Source organism: Eschscholzia californica, unplaced genomic scaffold (genome assembly GCF_041429995.1).
Source record: "Eschscholzia californica isolate CP2 unplaced genomic scaffold, dmEscCali1.0.p SCAF_5, whole genome shotgun sequence".
Classification (NCBI taxonomy): Eukaryota; Viridiplantae; Streptophyta; class Magnoliopsida; order Ranunculales; family Papaveraceae; genus Eschscholzia; species Eschscholzia californica.
The window spans coordinates 14,108,754-14,128,029 of record NW_028238472.1 but is presented as its reverse complement, the minus strand read 5'-3'; the positions used below and the strand labels follow the sequence as shown (position 1 = coordinate 14,128,029).

At 38.2% G+C, this 19,276-nt stretch overlaps 3 protein-coding genes and 1 pseudogene across 9 annotated transcripts; 3 read left to right on the top strand and 1 right to left on the bottom strand.

The window, feature by feature from the left end:
- Positions 1 to 2,539: 2,539 nt before the first annotated feature.
- Positions 2,540 to 6,393, top strand: LOC147537284 (uncharacterized). Of its 2 annotated transcripts, none has more exons than XM_086643301.1 (4): positions 2,540 to 3,033; positions 3,948 to 4,993; positions 5,182 to 5,218; positions 6,014 to 6,393. In XM_086643301.1, exons 2-3 carry the CDS (start codon positions 4,089 to 4,091, stop codon positions 5,216 to 5,218), a joined length of 942 nt encoding a protein of 313 aa, XP_086499427.1. In that variant the 5' UTR covers positions 2,540 to 3,033; positions 3,948 to 4,088; the 3' UTR covers positions 6,014 to 6,393. The 2 variants fall into 2 exon arrangements, with proteins under 2 accessions (XP_086499427.1, XP_086499428.1); XM_086643302.1 differs by having other exon boundaries at positions 2,864 to 3,033; positions 5,925 to 6,393.
- A 2,429-nt stretch (positions 6,394 to 8,822) lies between these two features.
- On the bottom strand, positions 8,823 to 9,503 carry LOC147537283 (uncharacterized). Its single transcript, XM_086642447.1, has one exon. It carries the CDS (start codon positions 9,501 to 9,503, stop codon positions 8,913 to 8,915), a length of 591 nt encoding a protein of 196 aa, XP_086498573.1. The 3' UTR covers positions 8,823 to 8,912.
- Positions 9,504 to 10,271: 768 nt separating this feature from the next.
- Positions 10,272 to 13,675, top strand: LOC147537282 (26S proteasome non-ATPase regulatory subunit 8 homolog A-like). The gene is made up of 6 exons (XM_086641851.1): positions 10,272 to 10,553; positions 10,891 to 10,969; positions 11,914 to 12,016; positions 12,130 to 12,393; positions 12,788 to 12,899; positions 13,261 to 13,675. The coding sequence occupies exons 1-6, from the start codon at positions 10,449 to 10,451 to the stop codon at positions 13,399 to 13,401; spliced, it is 804 nt and encodes a 267-aa protein (XP_086497977.1). The 5' UTR covers positions 10,272 to 10,448; the 3' UTR covers positions 13,402 to 13,675.
- A 911-nt stretch (positions 13,676 to 14,586) lies between these two features.
- Positions 14,587 to 19,060, top strand: LOC147537281 (pentatricopeptide repeat-containing protein At5g66520 pseudogene; annotated as a pseudogene). 5 transcript variants are annotated; one of them, XR_015226175.1, is made up of 5 exons: positions 14,841 to 16,643; positions 16,798 to 16,905; positions 17,619 to 17,674; positions 17,754 to 17,997; positions 18,423 to 19,060. The product of XR_015226175.1 is annotated as a pentatricopeptide repeat-containing protein At5g66520 pseudogene, transcript variant X1 (transcript). The 5 variants fall into 5 exon arrangements; XR_015226179.1 differs by lacking the exon at positions 17,619 to 17,674 and having other exon boundaries at positions 14,879 to 16,643; positions 16,798 to 16,897; positions 18,423 to 18,736; positions 18,845 to 19,060; XR_015226176.1 differs by lacking the exon at positions 17,619 to 17,674 and having other exon boundaries at positions 14,587 to 16,643.
- Positions 19,061 to 19,276: the final 216 nt, after the last annotated feature.

The window sequence follows — 19,276 nt, the reverse complement described above, 5'->3', positions numbered from 1 at the left end:
TTCTCTCTCTAACTCTTCATCCTAGATCAAGGTTGGTTTGGAACCAAGGTTCTTTCCATGGTGGTTTGACTATTCTTCTCTCTCTAAAACAAGGTTCTTTACTCCCTCTAACTAAAGGAGATATCATTCCGTCTAAAGGAGATGTCCTTCTGAAGGAGTGTCCTTCGATCAAGATGACAATGCGCTCAATTCGTCAGATAGGACAATAATGACTTTCTGCAAAAGATCATCTAGTTCGGTCAATTTAGGGATCATAATGCTTAGCTAGAAGCCAATTACGATCGCCGGATCACTTTACTGATCTGCGACTAATTTCGACCGGATCGTACAACGGGTTACACCAAAGAGTGACAGTTTGATCAGATGGGGTTAAAAGAGTAGATCAGATCAAATCTAATAGGCACAAAAGGTTCGGGTGAGATCCAGACAAAGATAGAAGTAACCAGACCCAAAAGGGAGGCCCAGATCAAAGGGAAGGGGTCGGCCATGTCATGGCCGACCATGGCAAAGGGGCGGCCAGGCCCAACCCACTAATTGGGCTGCCCTGGCCGACCACTCAAATGAGGCCCAGATGAGACAAAACTCCCATCTGGAAATCCTGCTCAGAATGGGATTCTAAGTCTTATCTTTTATGGAGGTCTCATTAAATCTTAATTCGAACGAGTTTCTAACTTTAGGATTCTCTATATACAGACCAATATTTGAATAGAAAAGGTGTGAAAGTTTCTCTAGAGAAAATCTATCTCTACAACCATTGAGTGGAGAGAGATATTTTAGAGAAAAAACTCTCATTCTATTTATCTAGTTAAAGAAGAAGAGTTCTTCGTCTCAACCTCTCGATAAGGTCCTTGCTGACTGTAAAGGCGGGAGATCAAGTCGTTTTCTCGGGTATCTCAAGTAGATGATATGCAATTTGAAGCTCTCATCTTCGGGATAAAGGCATTAGATTTAGTTCGAGGGAAAACGATTAAGGTAAATATCTATCCCGTTCTAGTTTATCTTTAGTTCTTGCATGTGATCCTGTTAGTTTTAGACGTACTAGACGTCTAAAACTGCTTAGAACACTAGGTGACTCCAAAACCCAACACTAACTCCTCATTGTATATCGATGTTTGAAAACAAAGTTATGAGGACAGAATGAGTGCTCAGAGGGCAGAATGAGTGCTTAGAGGCACCCGACGCGAATAACAATTCCGGTTGGTTCCTTTAGCCGCTCGCATTTTGTAGGCATAACTTTTTCCCCCCGGAAGCGATGGTTTTCAAAATATGCGTATCTCACAAACACAAATAATATTTTAATTGGGCTTTAGGTTCTTTAATATGTTATTGAACTTTAGACTCCTTTCATTAGCTGTTGGATTTAAGCGGTTTTCGTATTTATCACATCTTTGTGATGTATCTATGCTTTTTAGTCACTAACATAGACCATAGATCTTGTGATATAACAAGAAATGAATATGTTGATTGGAATATTCCCATTAATTAGACTTGGCCAACGCTTTGGGGAAAGGTAAATAGTTTCCGGGGTGTGAAGTTTTGGGTGGAAACAAAAAAAATTAGATTTTTTTATTTCCCCCAAACAACCAAATCCTTTTCAGCTTCTTCTTTTCTCCGGCGGCTCCACCATCTCCGGCGACAATTTTTTTTTATTCTCCTCTCCATCTCCGGCGATGGGGAGGAGCCCCTTCGCCGGAGGTCTGGTTTCCAGACGAAACCAGATCTGGTTTCGTCTGGTTATTAAACCAGACGAGCTCCGGCGAACGGGCTCCTCCCCTTCGCCGGAGCCATTGCGAAGAAAGAGAGAACAAGAGAAGAGAGGGAAGAAAGAGAGAAGAGAGGGAGAAGAGAGAGAAAGAGAAGAGAGAGAGAAGATGATGAAGTCTCTGGCAACATCCGGTCGACGACTTTTTTCGGCGACATTAAAGTGGTGTTTGGTTTAACTTTTTTTGTTTTCCACCGTCTTCCCCGCAAACTTTAATGCTTTCGCCAAAACAGTGGACATTAGACTTTAGTAGGGGTGGGAATCGGGCGGGTATGGGCGCCCACGGGTATACTAGCTTCGGGCTCGGGTGGGTCGGGTAGATTAGGCGTTTGGCTATTAGGGAAACCGGGCGAATCGGGCGGGTACTTTTCAAAATTCTCTTACCCACAACCCGCTAATATAGTCGGGCCATCCGGGTTCAGGCGAATCGAGTGTCGGGTTAAAAGCTAGCTTGATTAAAGCTTCCTACCTGCTGTCGTGATACAACTCCATATTCTTAGTCCAAACCTGTGTTATAGAAGTGATACACACTTCACTCTCAATCTTGGATCCGAGCAACATAGTTTGATTAAAGAAATAACCTCCTACCACTTTATAAAGCTTTGAACCAAACTCTCACTTGTAAAGGGACAATGTGGGACTATGTGAAATCAAGTTACCTTGAGTTGGAAATCTTCTATGGGGACTTGAAGATAGTCCCAAATTGGGAACAGAAGGAAATCTTCCACGGAGATAGACTTATAAAGTCAACCCCAACTCTTGAAGCCTAGTTTCATTAGTGCTCATATCAAATAAGACATAATAAACACTAACTTTTGCGGGTGTCCAATGGACAATATGACTCGGGCTCGGGTGTGAGCGGGGGTGCGGGTAAGGTCTTCCACCCGTGCCCGCCCACTATTTTTCATCAGGTCGGGCGGGTTATGCCTGTTTCGGACATGGGCGTCCATGGGTTGTTTCGGACACGGGTGCCCGTAGTGGGTAACGGGCAGCCCCGTAAAAATCCCACCCCCAGTGACTTTAGTAATGGGAAGGGGTAACTTCTAAAAAGTCCACTTCCAAAAGTCCATATAAATTTGGTAGCTCGCGATTTACTATATCAATATTGAAGTTTTACCTCTAAAAAGTCCGAGGGATGATCTCATCATCTAAAAATCTGAAGAAACTCTTTCTGACTCTCATCACAACGATCTTCTTTCTAGGGTTTACTTTCTCTCTCTAAAAGTTCAATTATTGGAGGAAAGGATTTTGATATTTATTATCAAAATGAGGTTCGATTCCTTCTATCTAATTTAAAATTTGATTACAAAATTGATACTTTTATTGTTCTTTCTCTTCCTTTCAATTTAATAAGGACAGATTTTAATGGTTCTCTTTGATTCAGTAGTTTTTATAATCGTTTTTGATGGATTCGATTTGTTCTTTATGAATTTAATAATTACCTTAATCGTTGGAGTGACGATTAGGGTTTTTCTGATGGATTCCATTCAGTTGTTTCAGTTTTGACTTTTAGGATCATCTGATTAAATGCTTCCTCTTACCATTAAGAAGATGACCTAGATAAAATACAAATGATGAATTTAAGGAAGCTAAAGAAACCTCGGGCGAAATTTATGCGAACAAACTTAGTTTTTGAAAACAAGTGATGATTTTGTTAGGTATTAGAATAAGTAAGAAAAGAATGTGAGCTTTTTCTTATATTTAATTACTAATATTGTTTAAGTATATGTTTCTATTGATAATTAGATTTCATGACTTGATTGAGTATTCAAGTCATAGTTATTTTATTTCCCATGTTCCAAAATATCCCATTAGAAGATGTCCTAATATCCATTAATGAAGGGATCATTGAGAAGCGATGTTAATCAGAAAATAAAATAGATTTATTTACATGTGTAAGTAAACCTATTCTATTTTCTGATTACGTCGCTTCTATAGTTAATCGGTAGCATAGACGATGGTAACATGAAGTGGGACGGAGTTGTAGAACTTTTCATACCTTATAGAACAAAACTGCTGCATTTTGGTCTAGATTCATATTTTCCTGAACTTACTCGGTTACTCCATGACGATGACCACGATTTTTCTGAAGAGAATGATGATGGCATTGATGAGACTGTTTAAATTAAGCATAACTTCTTTTGTTCATAAATCTGGATCTCTGAAATTACTTGATCATGTGCAGCTGAAGTATTTCCGACGCCTCACTCTAGACCAGCTGCCTATATTGTTGGTACGTCAACGGTCAATCAACTAGCCCAGTTGGGAGGGTTTGAATCATCAGGTCATACATTTTAAGTCCAATACAGTGACCCAGAGATACTGCATGACTTCTGATATGTTTCATGAGAGCAAGCTCCTAACCAACTCGTCCAAAATGGAGCTTGTTCATTTAGTTCCGAATTGGGAAGATGTAGTTTGCCCTATATGTCTAGATTTCCCACACAATGGAGTCCTACTCCAGTGTACTTCCTATGAGAGAGGTTGTCGACCATTAATGTGTGATACTGACTACACACATTCAAACTGTCTTGATCGCTTTAAAACTGCATTTGGGGAACCAACAACTAGTAGTGATCCTTCAACATCAGAAGAAACAGTTCATCGGATGGAATTCAAAGGAAATGAACGACCCACTTGTCCATTATGTAGAGGAGAAGTTACAGGGTGGGTTGTTATTGATGATATTCGTCTATATCTAAACGAAAAGCTACGACACTGTGAACAAGAGAAATGTACATTTAAGGGCAACTACTTCGAGCTTCAGAATCATTCAAAGCTTGAACATCCTGATGCTCGACCATTGAAGATAGACCCGGCTCAGCAACTTGATTGGGAGAATTTTCAGCAATCCTCTGAGATTATCGATGTTCTTAGTACCATTCATTCTGAGGTTCCACATGTGGTGATTCTAGGGGACTATGTTATTGAGTATGGGGAAGACGAAACACGAGATGAATTTGACGACTACCCTAGGCCTAGGGGTCGTGGAAACTGGTGGACCTCATGTATTTTGTATAAGGTATTTGATAATTGTAGGACATCAAGAAGCCAAAGAAGATCAAGAGTCAGTCAAACGAGAAGAGGCCATCGTCGTTCTAGCTTTGATAGTTCAAATTCTGATGAGGGTTCTCGGACATCTGTTGAAATTGGGGAGTACAGAGCTGATGAGACTGATTACGAGTTCACTACGGGACCTGATCCTTCTATAGAAGGCTCTATTCACCGTAGGTCAGTAAAGCATGTTATTAGAATGGTTCTCATGTTTTGGCTGTTCCACTTGAAGCTCTTATCTGCCATGATATTCTCGCGTTTCTTCTTTGCTATATGATATTCTTTTAGTTCTGTAATTTTCTTCCCTGTAATCAGCTGTTGTCTTCATCATCACTTGATACTTTGCTGTTATTTGGATTTCACAGGTTTCAAAGGCGGCATTCCCGGTTCTATGATCATTAGGTATATTTCATCTTCTTGTATATTTTTTCATTTTTCTTACAATAAGACATGGTCTCTTCTGATCTTACTACTTTCATGTTAGTCTCCGTAGTCCATTTATCTTCTTACCATAAATCATCACCAAGTACCATTATAAAATGTCATCTGATCATCTTAGAGAAACAGCCCACACTTTCAGTTCTATTTTTCTCTGTTAATCTCCCAATTCAGTGAAACCATATTCAACACCTTTAGTCTATCAAAGTATCTCTAGGTTGTGTTTGGCAACACCAGACGAAAAAATGTTAGCCGATAATAGAAAACTATGGATGCGCTCCTAGCAAACTGGCGTTTTCTCGTCTTACATTGCCATATTTGTCTCCTGAACTCTGGCTAGTCAAAAGTAGGAGCACTTCTGTTTATGGTTGCCGAAAACCCTCTTTTTTTCTTGAACACCATCGTCGATATTCTTCCCCGTCCTAGTTATGGGTACTATAGCGAAGTCGTGGTTTTGTACTTTAAATTTTGGGAGATCACATAAAACAGGTGCTGCAAGAATGAATTTGGGTCATATTCGAATTTGAACCGAGTTTTATTACCATCAAATTTTGTTCTACTCAAAAACTTATACATACACACAGACGCGTGCGTGTGTGCTTTTTGTAATTTTTTCACTTGATTTTACCATGATTGCTTATTAAGTTATCCCGAATCTGTTATTTATCAGCGGTTCACTAAAAGAGGGAAGACAATGCTCGTAGTATCGAACAAGAATATCGCTTGCTGATCTTAGTATTGTTTCTTCATGTTAAACAGGAATTTAAGAGCCTTGTCTAGAAGAAACCTCACCCACATAGAAGCTTATTTAATTTTGTGAGAAGTTCATTCCTCCTTCGTGTTTCTCTCTCTACATGTGAGGTAGAGAAGGGAATGTGTATATACATGTGAGAGAGAGAGAAGGTAAATGTTTTCTTTTTTTAAGTTCAAACATACTTTACGAGGTATGACTCCGTGTCTCTAATTCCTGACATATAGAGGGTGGAAACTGGAAACCAACTTGATAACCACTCCAATCAAAAGTGGTTGACTGAATGTAAATGTTACACTTTTGCTTGCTTGATGATATTTTTTTTTTTTTTTTCTGTAAAACTTTACTCCTGTGATAACAGTATCCTGTAATAATATTCAACTTTGTATAATTGTGAGTCACTCACCGTACAACCATAAGTTATGTAAAACATTAAATTTGACCAAAGTTTTGTTGTGTGATTGTCTTTTCACCCAATGTACCATTAAGAAAAAAATAATATGTAAACTATAAAGGGCATAACCGTAGACTACAAATGGTTAGTTTTTATTATAAAATATTGATTTTTTTTCCATTATTAGTCTATAAGCGAAGGAATGGTTTTATTTTAGTATAGAATTACCTGTGTTAGTGTGGAGATGGCCCTTGTTATATGCCATTGGTATCAAATCATGTCCATGGGTCCGTTGGGAAAACAAACCAAGAGCATGTGATCTGCACGGCTGCACGGGCTCGTCGTTCCGAAAGGTGTTAATGGGTGCCTAATACCAGGCAGGTTCGATCCATGGGTTCGAGCATTCATAGCTGGCCACTCGGGAGACGAGTAGGATCCTCACCCAGCTCCTGGTTTTTTTACGCCGGCTCATTACCCGCCTGCATGTATGGGCTCGTTTACTACTGGTGTGACCTACGTGTTCGCCGACAAACTCGATCGACTTAACACATCCAATGGCTGAGTTATATCTTAGCCATTGGACACAAAGGGTGTCTCTTCAAACCCCTAGAACATTCTTTTTGCATTGCCATGTGTCCCAAAAATAGATACGAGCACATTCCGACAATTTAGACAGAAGACTAACTTTGACAGAGTCTCTTCTGTAAATCGAACCGTCCAACCTGTCATATTAAACATGCATTCTCATTTTGACACAACAGTTGAACCAACTTAAATTCTAACAAACTATGGTTCCAAGCCGAACCACTAGAACTCTATTAAACCCGTGCAAGTCTATATATTCTTATACAACTTATGTAATGCGTATATACGTGGAAAAGTATAACTTTGAAGCTAAAGAAAAATAAAGAAATAACACCAAAGAGCCATCGTGCTAGAACCTCTGTAATCCAAGACCATCATCTAATCCCATCACTCCAGATGAACTACTAACTACAAGCCTACATACTAAAAATTGGTAGTAGGTCAGTAATTCACCGACACGAGTCAAGTTAGTAGAGGAGTCCAAAACAAGACGACGAGACAATCTTTTTCGATAGTAGCAGACACACACACACACTGATATATATATATATATATATATATATATATATATATATATATATATATCAATCATGGACTAGCAAACAATAACAGACTTAACTGCATACCCATGGTTGACTCTTAATCGACAGAGAGTTACCCAGAGAACTATATAATACGTTGCCCAGTACCATCCCGTACCAACACTAACCAAAATACCAATAGTTTCTCAAGAAAGTATCTTACCCTTAAGTAGGTAAGTCACTTTCTCCCTAGATGACCCAACATTCATTGATAAGCTAATATCATGACAAGTATATACAACTTGCTAATTAGATACGTTTTTGCTTCACCGAATTCGAATAGTCAGTGTTAAGATGGAATGCTTGTTATCATCTGTACCTTAACATGCAACTATTTCGTGGTATTTTTCCAAAAGTATATATTATATTAAAAGTAGAAAACTTATATACGTTTCTTGTAAGAAAACATTCTCCACCTACAATATCAAAAGATTCGGAACTCGCTCGTTTGCCCTCGAATGAGATTGAACTTTTTAATCTGTTACTTATCTTGTAAAACAAGGAAGTAGTCATATCATACAAAGGGAAGTGATTCCATTCAACCAAGGGGCTAGAAAAGAAAGAGGGAAGAAGATATAAAAAGAAGGAGAATGACGATGATGGTCGGAAATGGTAGTGGAGGTATTAGCTGATGGTGGTTGGAATTGGTGGTGGAGGTATTAGCGGAGTTGATGTTGGTGGTTGGGGAGGGGAAGATGAAGGACGTAGAAACTAAAAAAATATTAAAGATGGGTAAGTGGGTGTTTGGAGGAAACAAAAGAGTACTAACTTTTCTTGTTTTCTCCAAAAGTTTGTACCCTAGAAAATATCATGAGTTAATTCCTATATGGCCCCCTACTTTGTGACCAGCTTCCTTTATGGCCCCCTTTTTTTTCGTAAATTCAAATATAGCCCCCTATTTTCAAGTAAATGTCATTACTACCCTTCTTAATTCTAAATTTAAAACATTTAAAAAAAGTTATTTCCACCTCACCCCTCTCTCTCTCTCTCCACCTCATCTTTCTCTACAACTCACCCCTCTCTCTTTCCAACTCACCTCTCTCTCTCTCCAACTCACCCTCTCTCTCTCTCCAACTCACCTTCATCTTCTCCGATTGAAGTCGCCGGCCGGAGATTTTTCCGGCCGGCGACTTCCAAAAAAAAAAAAAATTTTCTCTCATCTCTCTCTCTCTCTAAAAATCCGGCGAAGGGGGTTTCCCTTCGCCGGAGCTGTGAACAGACCGATCTGGTCTGTTCACGGCAGACCTTCAAAGGAGAGGAGTTAAATATAGATTAACCAACATCCTAATCATGATTAACCACTAATTAATCGGATCTCTCTCTCTCCTCTGTCATTTTTACACCATCTTAAGCCACACTAATAACATTATTCAAATCAATATCACCACCATTACTGAAATTATTAGTAACTTGATAACCTGAATGCCTTGATGATGATGATGACGACGAAGATGATGAGATTGACATCTTCTGATGATGATGATGATGATCAGTTGAAGTAGTAGTAGTAGTAGCCAGATTCAACGACAAATCCGTGTGAAATTTTGAATCCAAGGTTAGATCTTTCATTCTTGAAGCTGGTGGAATCGATGAAACAATATTCATCTGTGAATTAGTTAAATCGGTGAGATTTGATGAAGTATTCATGGAGATTCCGAGATTTAATTGAAAAGGAGGTGGAATTGATGATGAAGGAAATTGCTGATGATGATGATTATCAAGTTCAGTTGTAATATCGAATAAACTAGATCTCCGACGTCGCCGATTGAGATTACTTCGTCGGAGAAAATATTTCTGTGCGTGACTTGCTACTTGTGTTGGTGTTCTTGTTTTAACAAAAATTCTTGAAATTCCTCTCCAATCTCCTTTACCTACTTTCTGTAAACCTAACAAAAACAATCGATGTTCTTCTTCTGTCCATGGAACTCCTGAAATCATCAATATAGTTAGAGAGAGAGAAAGTTCTAGAGAGAGAGATGATAAGGTTATAGATCTGGTAAGTAGTACCTCTCTTTGAAGGTCTGCCGTGAACAGACCAGATCGGTCTGTTCACGGTTCCGGCGAAGGGAAACCCCCTTCGCCGGATTTTTAGAGAGAGAGAGATGAGAGAAAATTTTTTTTTTTTTTTTTTGGAAGTCGCCGGCCGGAAAAATCTCCGGCCGGCGACTTCAATCGGAGAAGATGAAGGTGAGTTGGAGAGAGGGGTGAGTTGGAGAGAGAGAGGGGTGAGTTGGAGAGAGAGAGGGGTGAGTTGGAGAAAGAGAGAGAGGTGAGTTGGAGAAAGAGAGAGAGGTGAGTTGGAAAGAGAGGTGATGTGGAGAGAGAGAGTTGACATGGAGAGAGATGTGTGGTGGAGAGGAAATGAGGTGGAATTATAATTTTATTTTTATTTTTAATTTTGAAAAAAGATTTTAAGGAAGGGTAGTTAGGACAATTACATAAAAAAAGGGGGTCATATTTGAATTTACGAAAAAAAGGGGGCCATAAAGGAAGCTGGTCACAAAGTAGGGGGCCATATAGGAATTAACTCAAATATCATTGTTTCTCCGAAAGTGGGGACAAAATAAATACAGGTACTCTCGCTCGAGTCAATTTTAATATCGGGAGTGCTACATGTACAAAATTCGTGACTTAATTTTCCATTTCACTAAAAGACAAAAGTTTTACAAAGTGTGACTTAAATCTGGACCATTCCTTTAAACGTGTGACTCATCGAGTCAAGAACTAGGTTATTTTTAAATCAGGATAATCAGGCTGGTTCCGTCTCCAGTCCGGTTCCTAATTCCCACTCTCTATTTCTTCCATACCACTCCAACAACGATTTCCTTTATTTCTTTGTTCTTCACTTCTTTTAGAGAGAGAGAGAGAAAAAAAAAAAAAGAGATGGATCCAAAACTCACAGAGGTAACTCAGTTATTCGAACGATTCAAAGCTGCTTTCGTTAGGAATGATCTCGATACTTGCACAAATTTACTCTCTCAGCTTAAGGTAATCACCATTATTCACAAACCCTAACCCTAAAATTCCCTTTTTTTTTTCTTCTTATAGCATGTTTAAGATCAACTGTTCGTTCTTTTGTTGCTTTGGAGTTTAGTGCTCTGGGTTACTCATGAATCTAATCTTTGAATATGATTTTCCTACGGTATCCTGAAACTATGAAAATTCTTCAAAGAAGGAACCTTGTTTTAGGGTTAAACATACTTGGGTATAGTGAATATCAGTGATTTAGTAGAAGTTACTTTGTGGGTTGAGTTCCTTCTGGAAAATTAACTTTCGAAGAAGCTCGAATTCTCAATTTTGGTTCTTTACTACTGTTTTTCTTTAGGTCATGTTGACAGAATTTAGAAGCCTACCACCAATGTTGGAAGCATCACCTAATGCGGTTCATGAATTGTCCATTGCAAGTAAGATCCATTTCAAACTGTTACTTTTTCGTTTAATTCTGTTTCGTTATAGCAAGTGGTAACATACTTACTGGTATGTAATTGTATATTTTATGTTTTCTGTGATCTTCTCTACCCTCTTAGAGAAGATAGACATGAAGTGTTTTTCTTGCATATCACTTTGTTGCTTACGGTAGGCACCTCCAATAGAACTCTTGTTCTAGAAATTTTGTTGTGGAGGTCGAAAGGATTTAGACGGTTCGGCTATGAGAGATTGGACTTCTCTTACGTGTTAGTTAGACTGCGTTTTCCAACTTACTGAAAAGTATTTGGTTCGATACATACAAAATTGATAGTGAATTTGAGCTTAGAAAGGATAGCGGTTGCACGACCCTTGGTTTCTTCCGATATTTCTCTCTCTAGATTTAGTTTTATGCTACGTGCATATCTATCTATTCCTACCATCAATTCATTAGGTGCAACGCATTAATTTTAGCCTAAGTCAGACCAATGATGATCTTCTTAACAAATATCTGGTGGAGGACTCTATGAAGCGGAAATCTCTGAATGAAATAATACGTATTATAGAATAGGGCGGCTTGCTCTGACCAACACTCCACTTTGCTATTAGATAAGGGTAAGCAACGAAACAAACAGGTTTTTTTCCACTACTAGAGACTGTTAGATGCTTCAGACCCACAAACTCCAAGTTGGGTTTAGTCCTCCACCAACCAAGCTTGATGCAATTTCCAATTTAGTGCAGCTATCCTAACATGTGAATGGAATTTTTATTTCCAGCAGCATGCATATCCTTAGTTCATGGATCCTTTTAGTAAGCTTATATATAGTTCTATAACCGAAGTACATTTTAGCATTATGTAGGTGTTTAAGATCTTAATATCTTGTAGTATTATTCATAGTTTATAATTACATTGTTGTATGATGTTTACTATGATAAATTTCAGGGGACATATATGAGCATGCTGTTGTTCTTAGTGTGAAGGCAGAAGATCAAGAGGCCTTTGAGAGGGATTTCTTTCAGTTGAAACCTTACTATACAGATACAAGGTAAGCATCTCGGGTTGTTTTCTTCTGAGAGGTGTATGAATCTTTAATATAGTAATATTTCAAAAGTTAACTTTCTCGTCTCCTTCTAATATCACTTATGTTTTGCTTACCAGTAACCGTCTCCCACCATCCCCTCAGGAGTATCCTATCTTGGGCCTTAACCTTCTAAGGCTCCTGGTCCAAAATAGGATTGCAGAATTCCACACTGAACTAGAGCTTCTCTCTGCATCTGCTATGGAGAATCCTTGCATAAAGCATGCGGTCGTACTGGAGCAATCTTTCATGGAGGGGGCTTATAATCGTGTGCTGAGTGCTAGACAAACTGTTCCACATGAGACTTATGTCTACTTCATGGATCTTTTGGCAAAAACAGTTAGGTAGTATTGGTATTCTTAAACAACATTATTTCGTTATCGACCTTTAGGAAAATTCAATAACTATCAGATAAAATAAACATGGTTTGCCATTTACACCGATTAGTGTGTTAGATCTGGTAAAAGTAGCTTTTGATTTTCAGATATTATAAAAAATAATTTTACATAAGCAACTATAGAGTTTTATAGCTATCTTGGGTGAGACCGGTCAGAGAGGGAATTCTTGTCTTTCAATAAGCGTAGGACAACTGTTTAATTGTCGACCCAGCATTACCTAGATTTCCCCTTTCGAACTTCATTATAAAAAATAAAGTCATTACTCATTAATCTTCTTAAAACATTTCAAAAAGGAAATCAAGCTTCGTTAATTTTCTTAAAACATTTCCGCTTCTTGTAGAGATGAAATCGCGGGTTGCAGCGAGAAGGCATATGACTCCCTTTCTCTCATTGATGCCAAACAAATATTGATGTTCTCTTCTGATCAAGAGTTGGCTGAGTATGTAACACAGGTACAGAACTTTCTCTCTCTAAATCAGGACTTGGTGGTCTTAATTTTGTTTGTTTGTTATATTTTGTCTATATGATGGGATGATCGGAAGTTTCTACCGATCAAATCTGGCATCTGCATTCTAGAACATACTAATAGGCACAGGATTTAGGGGTGGGAGTTTGGTTGCGACTAACCATGGGTACTGAAGTCTTTGTACGGTCTGGGCCATGTAAAAGATTTATTTGCCCAAACTTGGGAGTCCGACTAATCAACATAATCAAATACGAAAACCAGTTCGTTGACAGACGAACAATGCCAACATTTATTCATGATATAATAAGATCAAATTATCTGTATCTGATACTATTCGTTGCTTGCAGGAGCGCCCGGACTGGGAGATCAAGAAAGGAGTTGTATTTTTTCAGAAAGGAAAAGAGTCTGCACCGTGCAAGGAAATACCTTCACTGCAACTCATCAATCAGACTCTCAGCTACGCAAGAGAGTTGGAAAGAATCGTATAGAACAAACAAGTTTCTCCGTGGAAACTCGTATTCCTAAATGCGAATTTGAGACTCATTTCAGTCAGAGAAAGAACATCTCACTATGACCAGAACAAAAAACGAAGATTAGGATAGTTCTATTACTCCTAGATGATCACTTTATGTGTTTCTTTGCTTATTTTATACTTCCATGCATTGTACCACCTGTTTGGTGAGAGAAATTTTAATGGTGTCGTAACTCAAAATATGATGAACTTTGATTAGAAATGGTAAGATTCAAGCCTTGGTTTCTTCAGTGGAGAGACATATAATGTCTTATGCTTCTATTTTGTTCTATTGTCTGAATCTGATTGGTTTAACTCTTTTAGATCTGAATCTTCTGAATCAAACTGATCTGAAATCGACTCATCTGACTTGGAAAGAAAAACAAATATGTATAGAGACAGATGACATCTATATATACAAAAACATATGGTGATAATGGGATGTTTGTCTCGCATTACTTAGTCTGAGGCTCTGAGTTCTATGAGCAATACTGGCTGGTATTGCTCATGAAACGTACAATTGTACATGAGATATGGATGTCAAAACGTTTGTCCCAATCTAACACCTCATCTCCTAAGGTGAATTCCGTCTACGATTGGTTTAGCTTCTCCTTTTTCACAATTTATTGCTCTTGTATGCGTCATTTTGGTGTTGATTGTGTAAGCATTTTGGTCACGAATGACCAAGTTAATTCCAACATTTTCCATAATGTTTTTTTAGAGCCGCATCGACTTAGATTTTGTAAATTAAAAAGGAAGAGGGATCCATCCTACATGCCTGGGTCTATTATCAAGAGCATGCCCCATATTATTGTTACATTTTTGAAATGCATGACTTGTAACCCGTCGGAGGAAGTTGTCTTGTGTGTATGTTATATTTTCCTCGACCCGTTGTAGCATATTATGATTACTTTTTAAATGTTCGAATTTTGTGGCGCTGACGAAATTGCTTGTCATGTAAGGCACACATTATATTTTTTGTTATCACTTTGTAACGTACTCAAGTAATTAAGTCTTGCGTAACGTGTTCGAAAGAATTCTTTGTGACCTACGAGTATAGGTTATACTTGACATATCACGTAAGAGATCAGCGTGGCTAGTTAGGGACCCACCCGTGATAATACGGAAGGTCGCTATTTTGCCGCCTGTAGTTTAATTCTAGGGGCATGTAGATTTGACTCAAATTGACGCGCAACTTCAATTTCACTTCAACAATTAACGTGTCTACATTTACTCTTTAATCTCCATATTCACCCCCTCTTAGCACCACCCCCGACCCCGACCACTTTTTCGATGAAGCACCATTCTGAGAAGAAGGTAAAATTCTCACACGAAATCCTAAAACCCTCGATCGGCGACTCAAGCCGTCCACGAAACACTATCGAGACACTAAACCCCTTGAGGAGTTGAGGGTTCCCCAAAGCTCTGGCCATATAAAAGCTAAAAGCTTAAGAAAATTTCGACATTAATTCAGCAAGTTCGTTATGACCAGTAACATTCTCAAATCTTCCCGCTTTTTATCCAACGAATATCTCCGATCTGTTCCCCCAAAATTAAACCCTAAAAAACCCTTCTTTGATCCAACAAAAACTGAATATCTAAATCTATTAGAGAGATGTTCAAACATGAAAGAACTAAAACAAATTCATTCTCAGTTAATCACCATTGGTTTAATTCGATACACTTACATTAAAAGCAGACTTTTATCTTTCAGTTCAATATCTGAATATAGAGATTTAAGCTATTCTGAATCAATTTTTCGTCAAATTCAATTACCCACTATCTTTAATTGGAACACCATGATCAAAGCTTACTCAAAAAGTTCAAACCCAGAAAAGGGTATTTTGATTTATGTCCAAATGAGATGTGAAAATGTTAGTCCTAATGTTCATACTTTCCCCATTTTGATCAAATCATGCCCTAATTGCATTTCACTTTCTACAGTTCATGGACAGATATTGAAATTTGCATTAGATTTGGATGTTTATATTACTAGTTCTTTGATTAATAAATACTCTAGTTATGGATTGATGGGATTAGCTCATAAAGTGTTTAATGAAAGTCTTGATAGAAATATAGTTTGTTGGACTAGTTTGATTACTGGGTACTGTGGTAATGGGTTGGTAACTGAAGCTCGGAAACTGTTCGATGTAATGCCTGAGAGAAATGATGTTTCTTGGAGTGCCATGGTTTCTGGGTACGTTCGAAACGGTTGCTATAATGAAGCAATTTTGTTGTTTCGGGAGTTAAAGGATCACTCGTGTTTGAAGCCTAATCGATCTCTTTTATCGAGTGTTCTTAATGCATGTGCAAGCTTAGGTGCTGCGGAAGAGGGAAAGTTCATCCATTCCTTCATAGATGATAATGGTTTGGTTTATGGGCTTGAGTTAGGAACTGCATTGCTAGATTTCTATGCAAAATGTGGTTCGGTAGATATGGCAGAAAAAGTTTTTCACAAGATGCCCAAGAAAGATGTGACAGCATGGAGTGCAATGATCTCTGGTCTCGCCATTAATGGGTACTCTGAATCAGCTTTAAAGGTTTTTGTGGAGATGGAGAAGAGTGAAGTCAAACCGAATGCCATAACTTTTATTGGGATTCTTACAGCTTGTGTCCATGGAGGTTTGGTCGATGAAGGAAGGGGATATTTTGCAAATATGAAAGATAGTTATGGCATTTCACCAACTATTGAGCATTATGGATGCATCGTCGATTTATTAGGCCGGGCAGGACAAATAGAAGAAGCACAGAAATTTATTAGTACAATGCCGTTAAAACCAGATAAGATTATTTGGGGAGCTTTACTTAATGGGTGTTTAATGCATGGGTATGTCGAATTGGGCATGACAGTCGGGGAGCACTTACTCGAAACAGATCCTCTACACAGTGGGAGATATGTCCTTTTGGCGAATATGTATGCCGAAATGGGTAGGTGGGATGATGTTTCGAGGCTAAGGAATATGATGAAGAAGAGAAATGTAGCTGCAGGTCCTGGATGGAGTTTTATTGAGATCAATGGAGATATACATCGATTTATAGCTTATGATAATTCTCATCCGAAAGCATCCGAAATCTACCAATTATTGAACCAAATGAACAAGGGTTTGAATAGTTTTAACTATGAAAGATTAAGGGATTTGGCATTATAATTGATCTCCATAGTTCTCTTCGTTGTAATCATCAAATTGCTACTAATTTCAGATTATTCAGCCAATCGATGTAAGTGCCTATTAAAGTCTCATGGAGGGTTTCTATCCCTGATCCCTCCATGGAACCAAGGAGTTTCTTTCCTATATTTTATAGTATTCTCATTTATTTTGAATTCAGGTTACTAAATTAGTCATGGTTGAAGCAATCTTTCTGTAACTTGCAGCAAGCTTTCATGGGGGGAGCTTACTGCCGTGTCTTGAGTACTCAAAGTGTGTAACGTGGGACTTATATTTACTCATCGATCTCCTGGTGAAGACAGTAAGGTACTAAGGTAGTATTCTTAAACTACATTATTCGGTATTAATATTTAGGGAAGTTCAATAAATGTAAATATAACTTAGATTTGCCACTGAAACTGATATGTTTGCCAGACTGTTAATTCATTTCTTTGTTGTTTCGGAAGTTAAAAATCAAATGTATCATGAACAATAAAACATACTGCTGCATAGTTGTGATGATAGCCAGTCTTGTAGATCTCTTGGGTGTGACCTATCAAAGCCCAAAGGGTAAGAGTAAGTCCTTTTGTCTTCGCTTGCTAATGCATCGGAAAAATTTCTTAGCCAGCTACCTAGGTTTTCCCCTTCCGAACTTAATTATCGAAAATAAATTCATTGAGCTTTATAAAATGTTTCGTCTCCTTGTAAAGATGAAATTTCAGGATGCAGCAAGAAGGCGCACGAGTCTATGACTATTTCTCTTTGATGGCAAACAATTGTCGATGTTCTCTTCTGACCAAGAGTTATCTGAGTATCTTTATATCAAGAACCTGTGTTTGTTATATCTTATCGAATATGTGATCTATGGGAAGTTTAATCAAATAGCACATGGTATTTGGCAGTTGGGACATGCATATTTGACATGGGTCAACTTCTTTTACTTAACATTCAATACTTTCTCTTAGTAACTGAAATGAATTGTTTATTCATTCTCTAGTTTGGTGCCGGTTGTTGGAGTTGTCACCATCGGGTCTTGAGTTACTTATAGGTGTTGAACGATAAGAAATCGTACATGCATTTCACTTCTTTTAAAGGAGGAATGAGGTTAATAATGGCAACACATGCATTCGTTAACTTTAAAAAGATTGAATTTTCTATATCTCATAAGAATCTTTGTTTGTAGGTGACTGGGAAATAAAGACTGGAGTTTAATTTTTATAGAGAGGAAAAGAATCTGCACTTTGCAAGGAGATATTTCACTGCAAATCATCAATCAGACTCTTCTCAGATATGCTAGAGAGTTGGAACGAGAGAGATGGAGCTAGACCAGTGAGTTATTACACTTTCCTCAAACGATGACTGCTTCCGAGCCAAGCTTCTGGTTGTCATAGCTCAGATCACTTTCTTTCCACTAAGCGAGTGCTTAGGTATGATTTTTCTTAAGGTTCAACAGACTTTTTAAAGGGAATAGGAACCCAGAACGCCTCTAACCCCTGACCTTGAGGTCAGAAACAAAGTTCTTGGCTGCTCCAGCCGGGGGGAGGGGGGGTGTCTTTGGCATCCATATAGTCGGCTTGTTCCAACTATCTTGGCATGTAATCGGACTATTTTTGGGACTGGTAAAGCAGAACGGGGTCGTCACTAAACTCTCCGTTAGGTAATTCAGGTGCCCCATCACCTACAAAATACTTGATGGTGATGGTTGTAGAGAACATATTTTCACGTAGTTGTTTAAATTTTGTAAAACATTGGAAGGTATCTGACCTTGCTCTGAGAGGATAAAGCGAGACATTTCTGACGAAGTCATCTAGGAACAGGATGTAATGCTTGTAGTCTTCTTTACATGATACAGGTGAGGGACCTTAGATATCTCAATGAATCACATATAAAGGAGAAGTAGTTAGACATTCTGAGTGGGCAAAGGGAAGTGCTTTTCTCTTGCTTAATCGACAGAAATGACATGGTCCTTCTGAGTCTTTGAGAAAAATGTGTATAATCTTATTTCTGTATAAAAGATATGCTTCTTGAGAAGTTGATGGCTGAACTCGAAAAGTAATAGGATAAAGATTGTGGTTATATCATGAGTTATATGACTCGAAGCTCCTGTATCTGCCGACGAAACTGTTGCTACTGATGTGTTTGAGGTGTTAACTCAGATTTAACTTGGTCAGAACTATCTCCTTTTTTTCATAGAGATTTTTCTTTTTAAAATTGTTTGTTGAAACACTGTTATTTTGATTGTTGTTGCTGTTAAATATTTATATTCATCTTCAGGTGGTGCATACCTAAATCTGCACTCTGAAGCTAAATGCCCCCATTTTCGACAGATTCCACAAGGTATACTTGTGAAATCGAAATCAATAGCCTTCTCCCCTGCTTGATAAGATCTTGTTTGTTGAGATTGATTAATTTGTTTAGAATATTGATTCGGTTGTCTAGTTTGTTGAAAGCGATTACCTCTTAATGGTTGATTCAGTCGACTTTGTGACATGAATTGTTCTTCCTTTGCAAAATAAACTGCATTTGTGTCTTCTGATTTTGTAAGCTCAGTTGTCGCTCATACAGTTGTGGAACAATACATGCTAATTTGGAAGATTACCAATCAAAAAATTGGTAACCGTGGTTCACCATGTTCAACTATTAGCAGAGACAGAGTGTGTGTGTGAAAGAAAAACAAAAATCATTACACAGAAACCATCACTTCCT

Bases quoted from the DNA above. Each gene is read 5' to 3' on its own strand.
- LOC147537283 (XM_086642447.1), bottom strand. From the start codon at position 9,503: ATGATTTCAGGAGTTCCATGGACAGAAGAAGAACATCGATTGTTTTTG.
- LOC147537284 (XM_086643301.1), top strand. From the start codon at position 4,089: ATGACTTCTGATATGTTTCATGAGAGCAAGCTCCTAACCAACTCGTCC. The intron at 4,994-5,181 runs GTCAGTAAAGCA...TGGATTTCACAG, and splicing joins GAAGGCTCTATTCACCGTAG to GTTTCAAAGGCGGCATTCCC.
- LOC147537282 (XM_086641851.1), top strand. From the start codon at position 10,449: ATGGATCCAAAACTCACAGAGGTAACTCAGTTATTCGAACGATTCAAA. The intron at 10,554-10,890 runs GTAATCACCATT...GTTTTTCTTTAG, and splicing joins ATTTACTCTCTCAGCTTAAG to GTCATGTTGACAGAATTTAG. The intron at 12,900-13,260 runs GTACAGAACTTT...CGTTGCTTGCAG, and splicing joins TGGCTGAGTATGTAACACAG to GAGCGCCCGGACTGGGAGAT.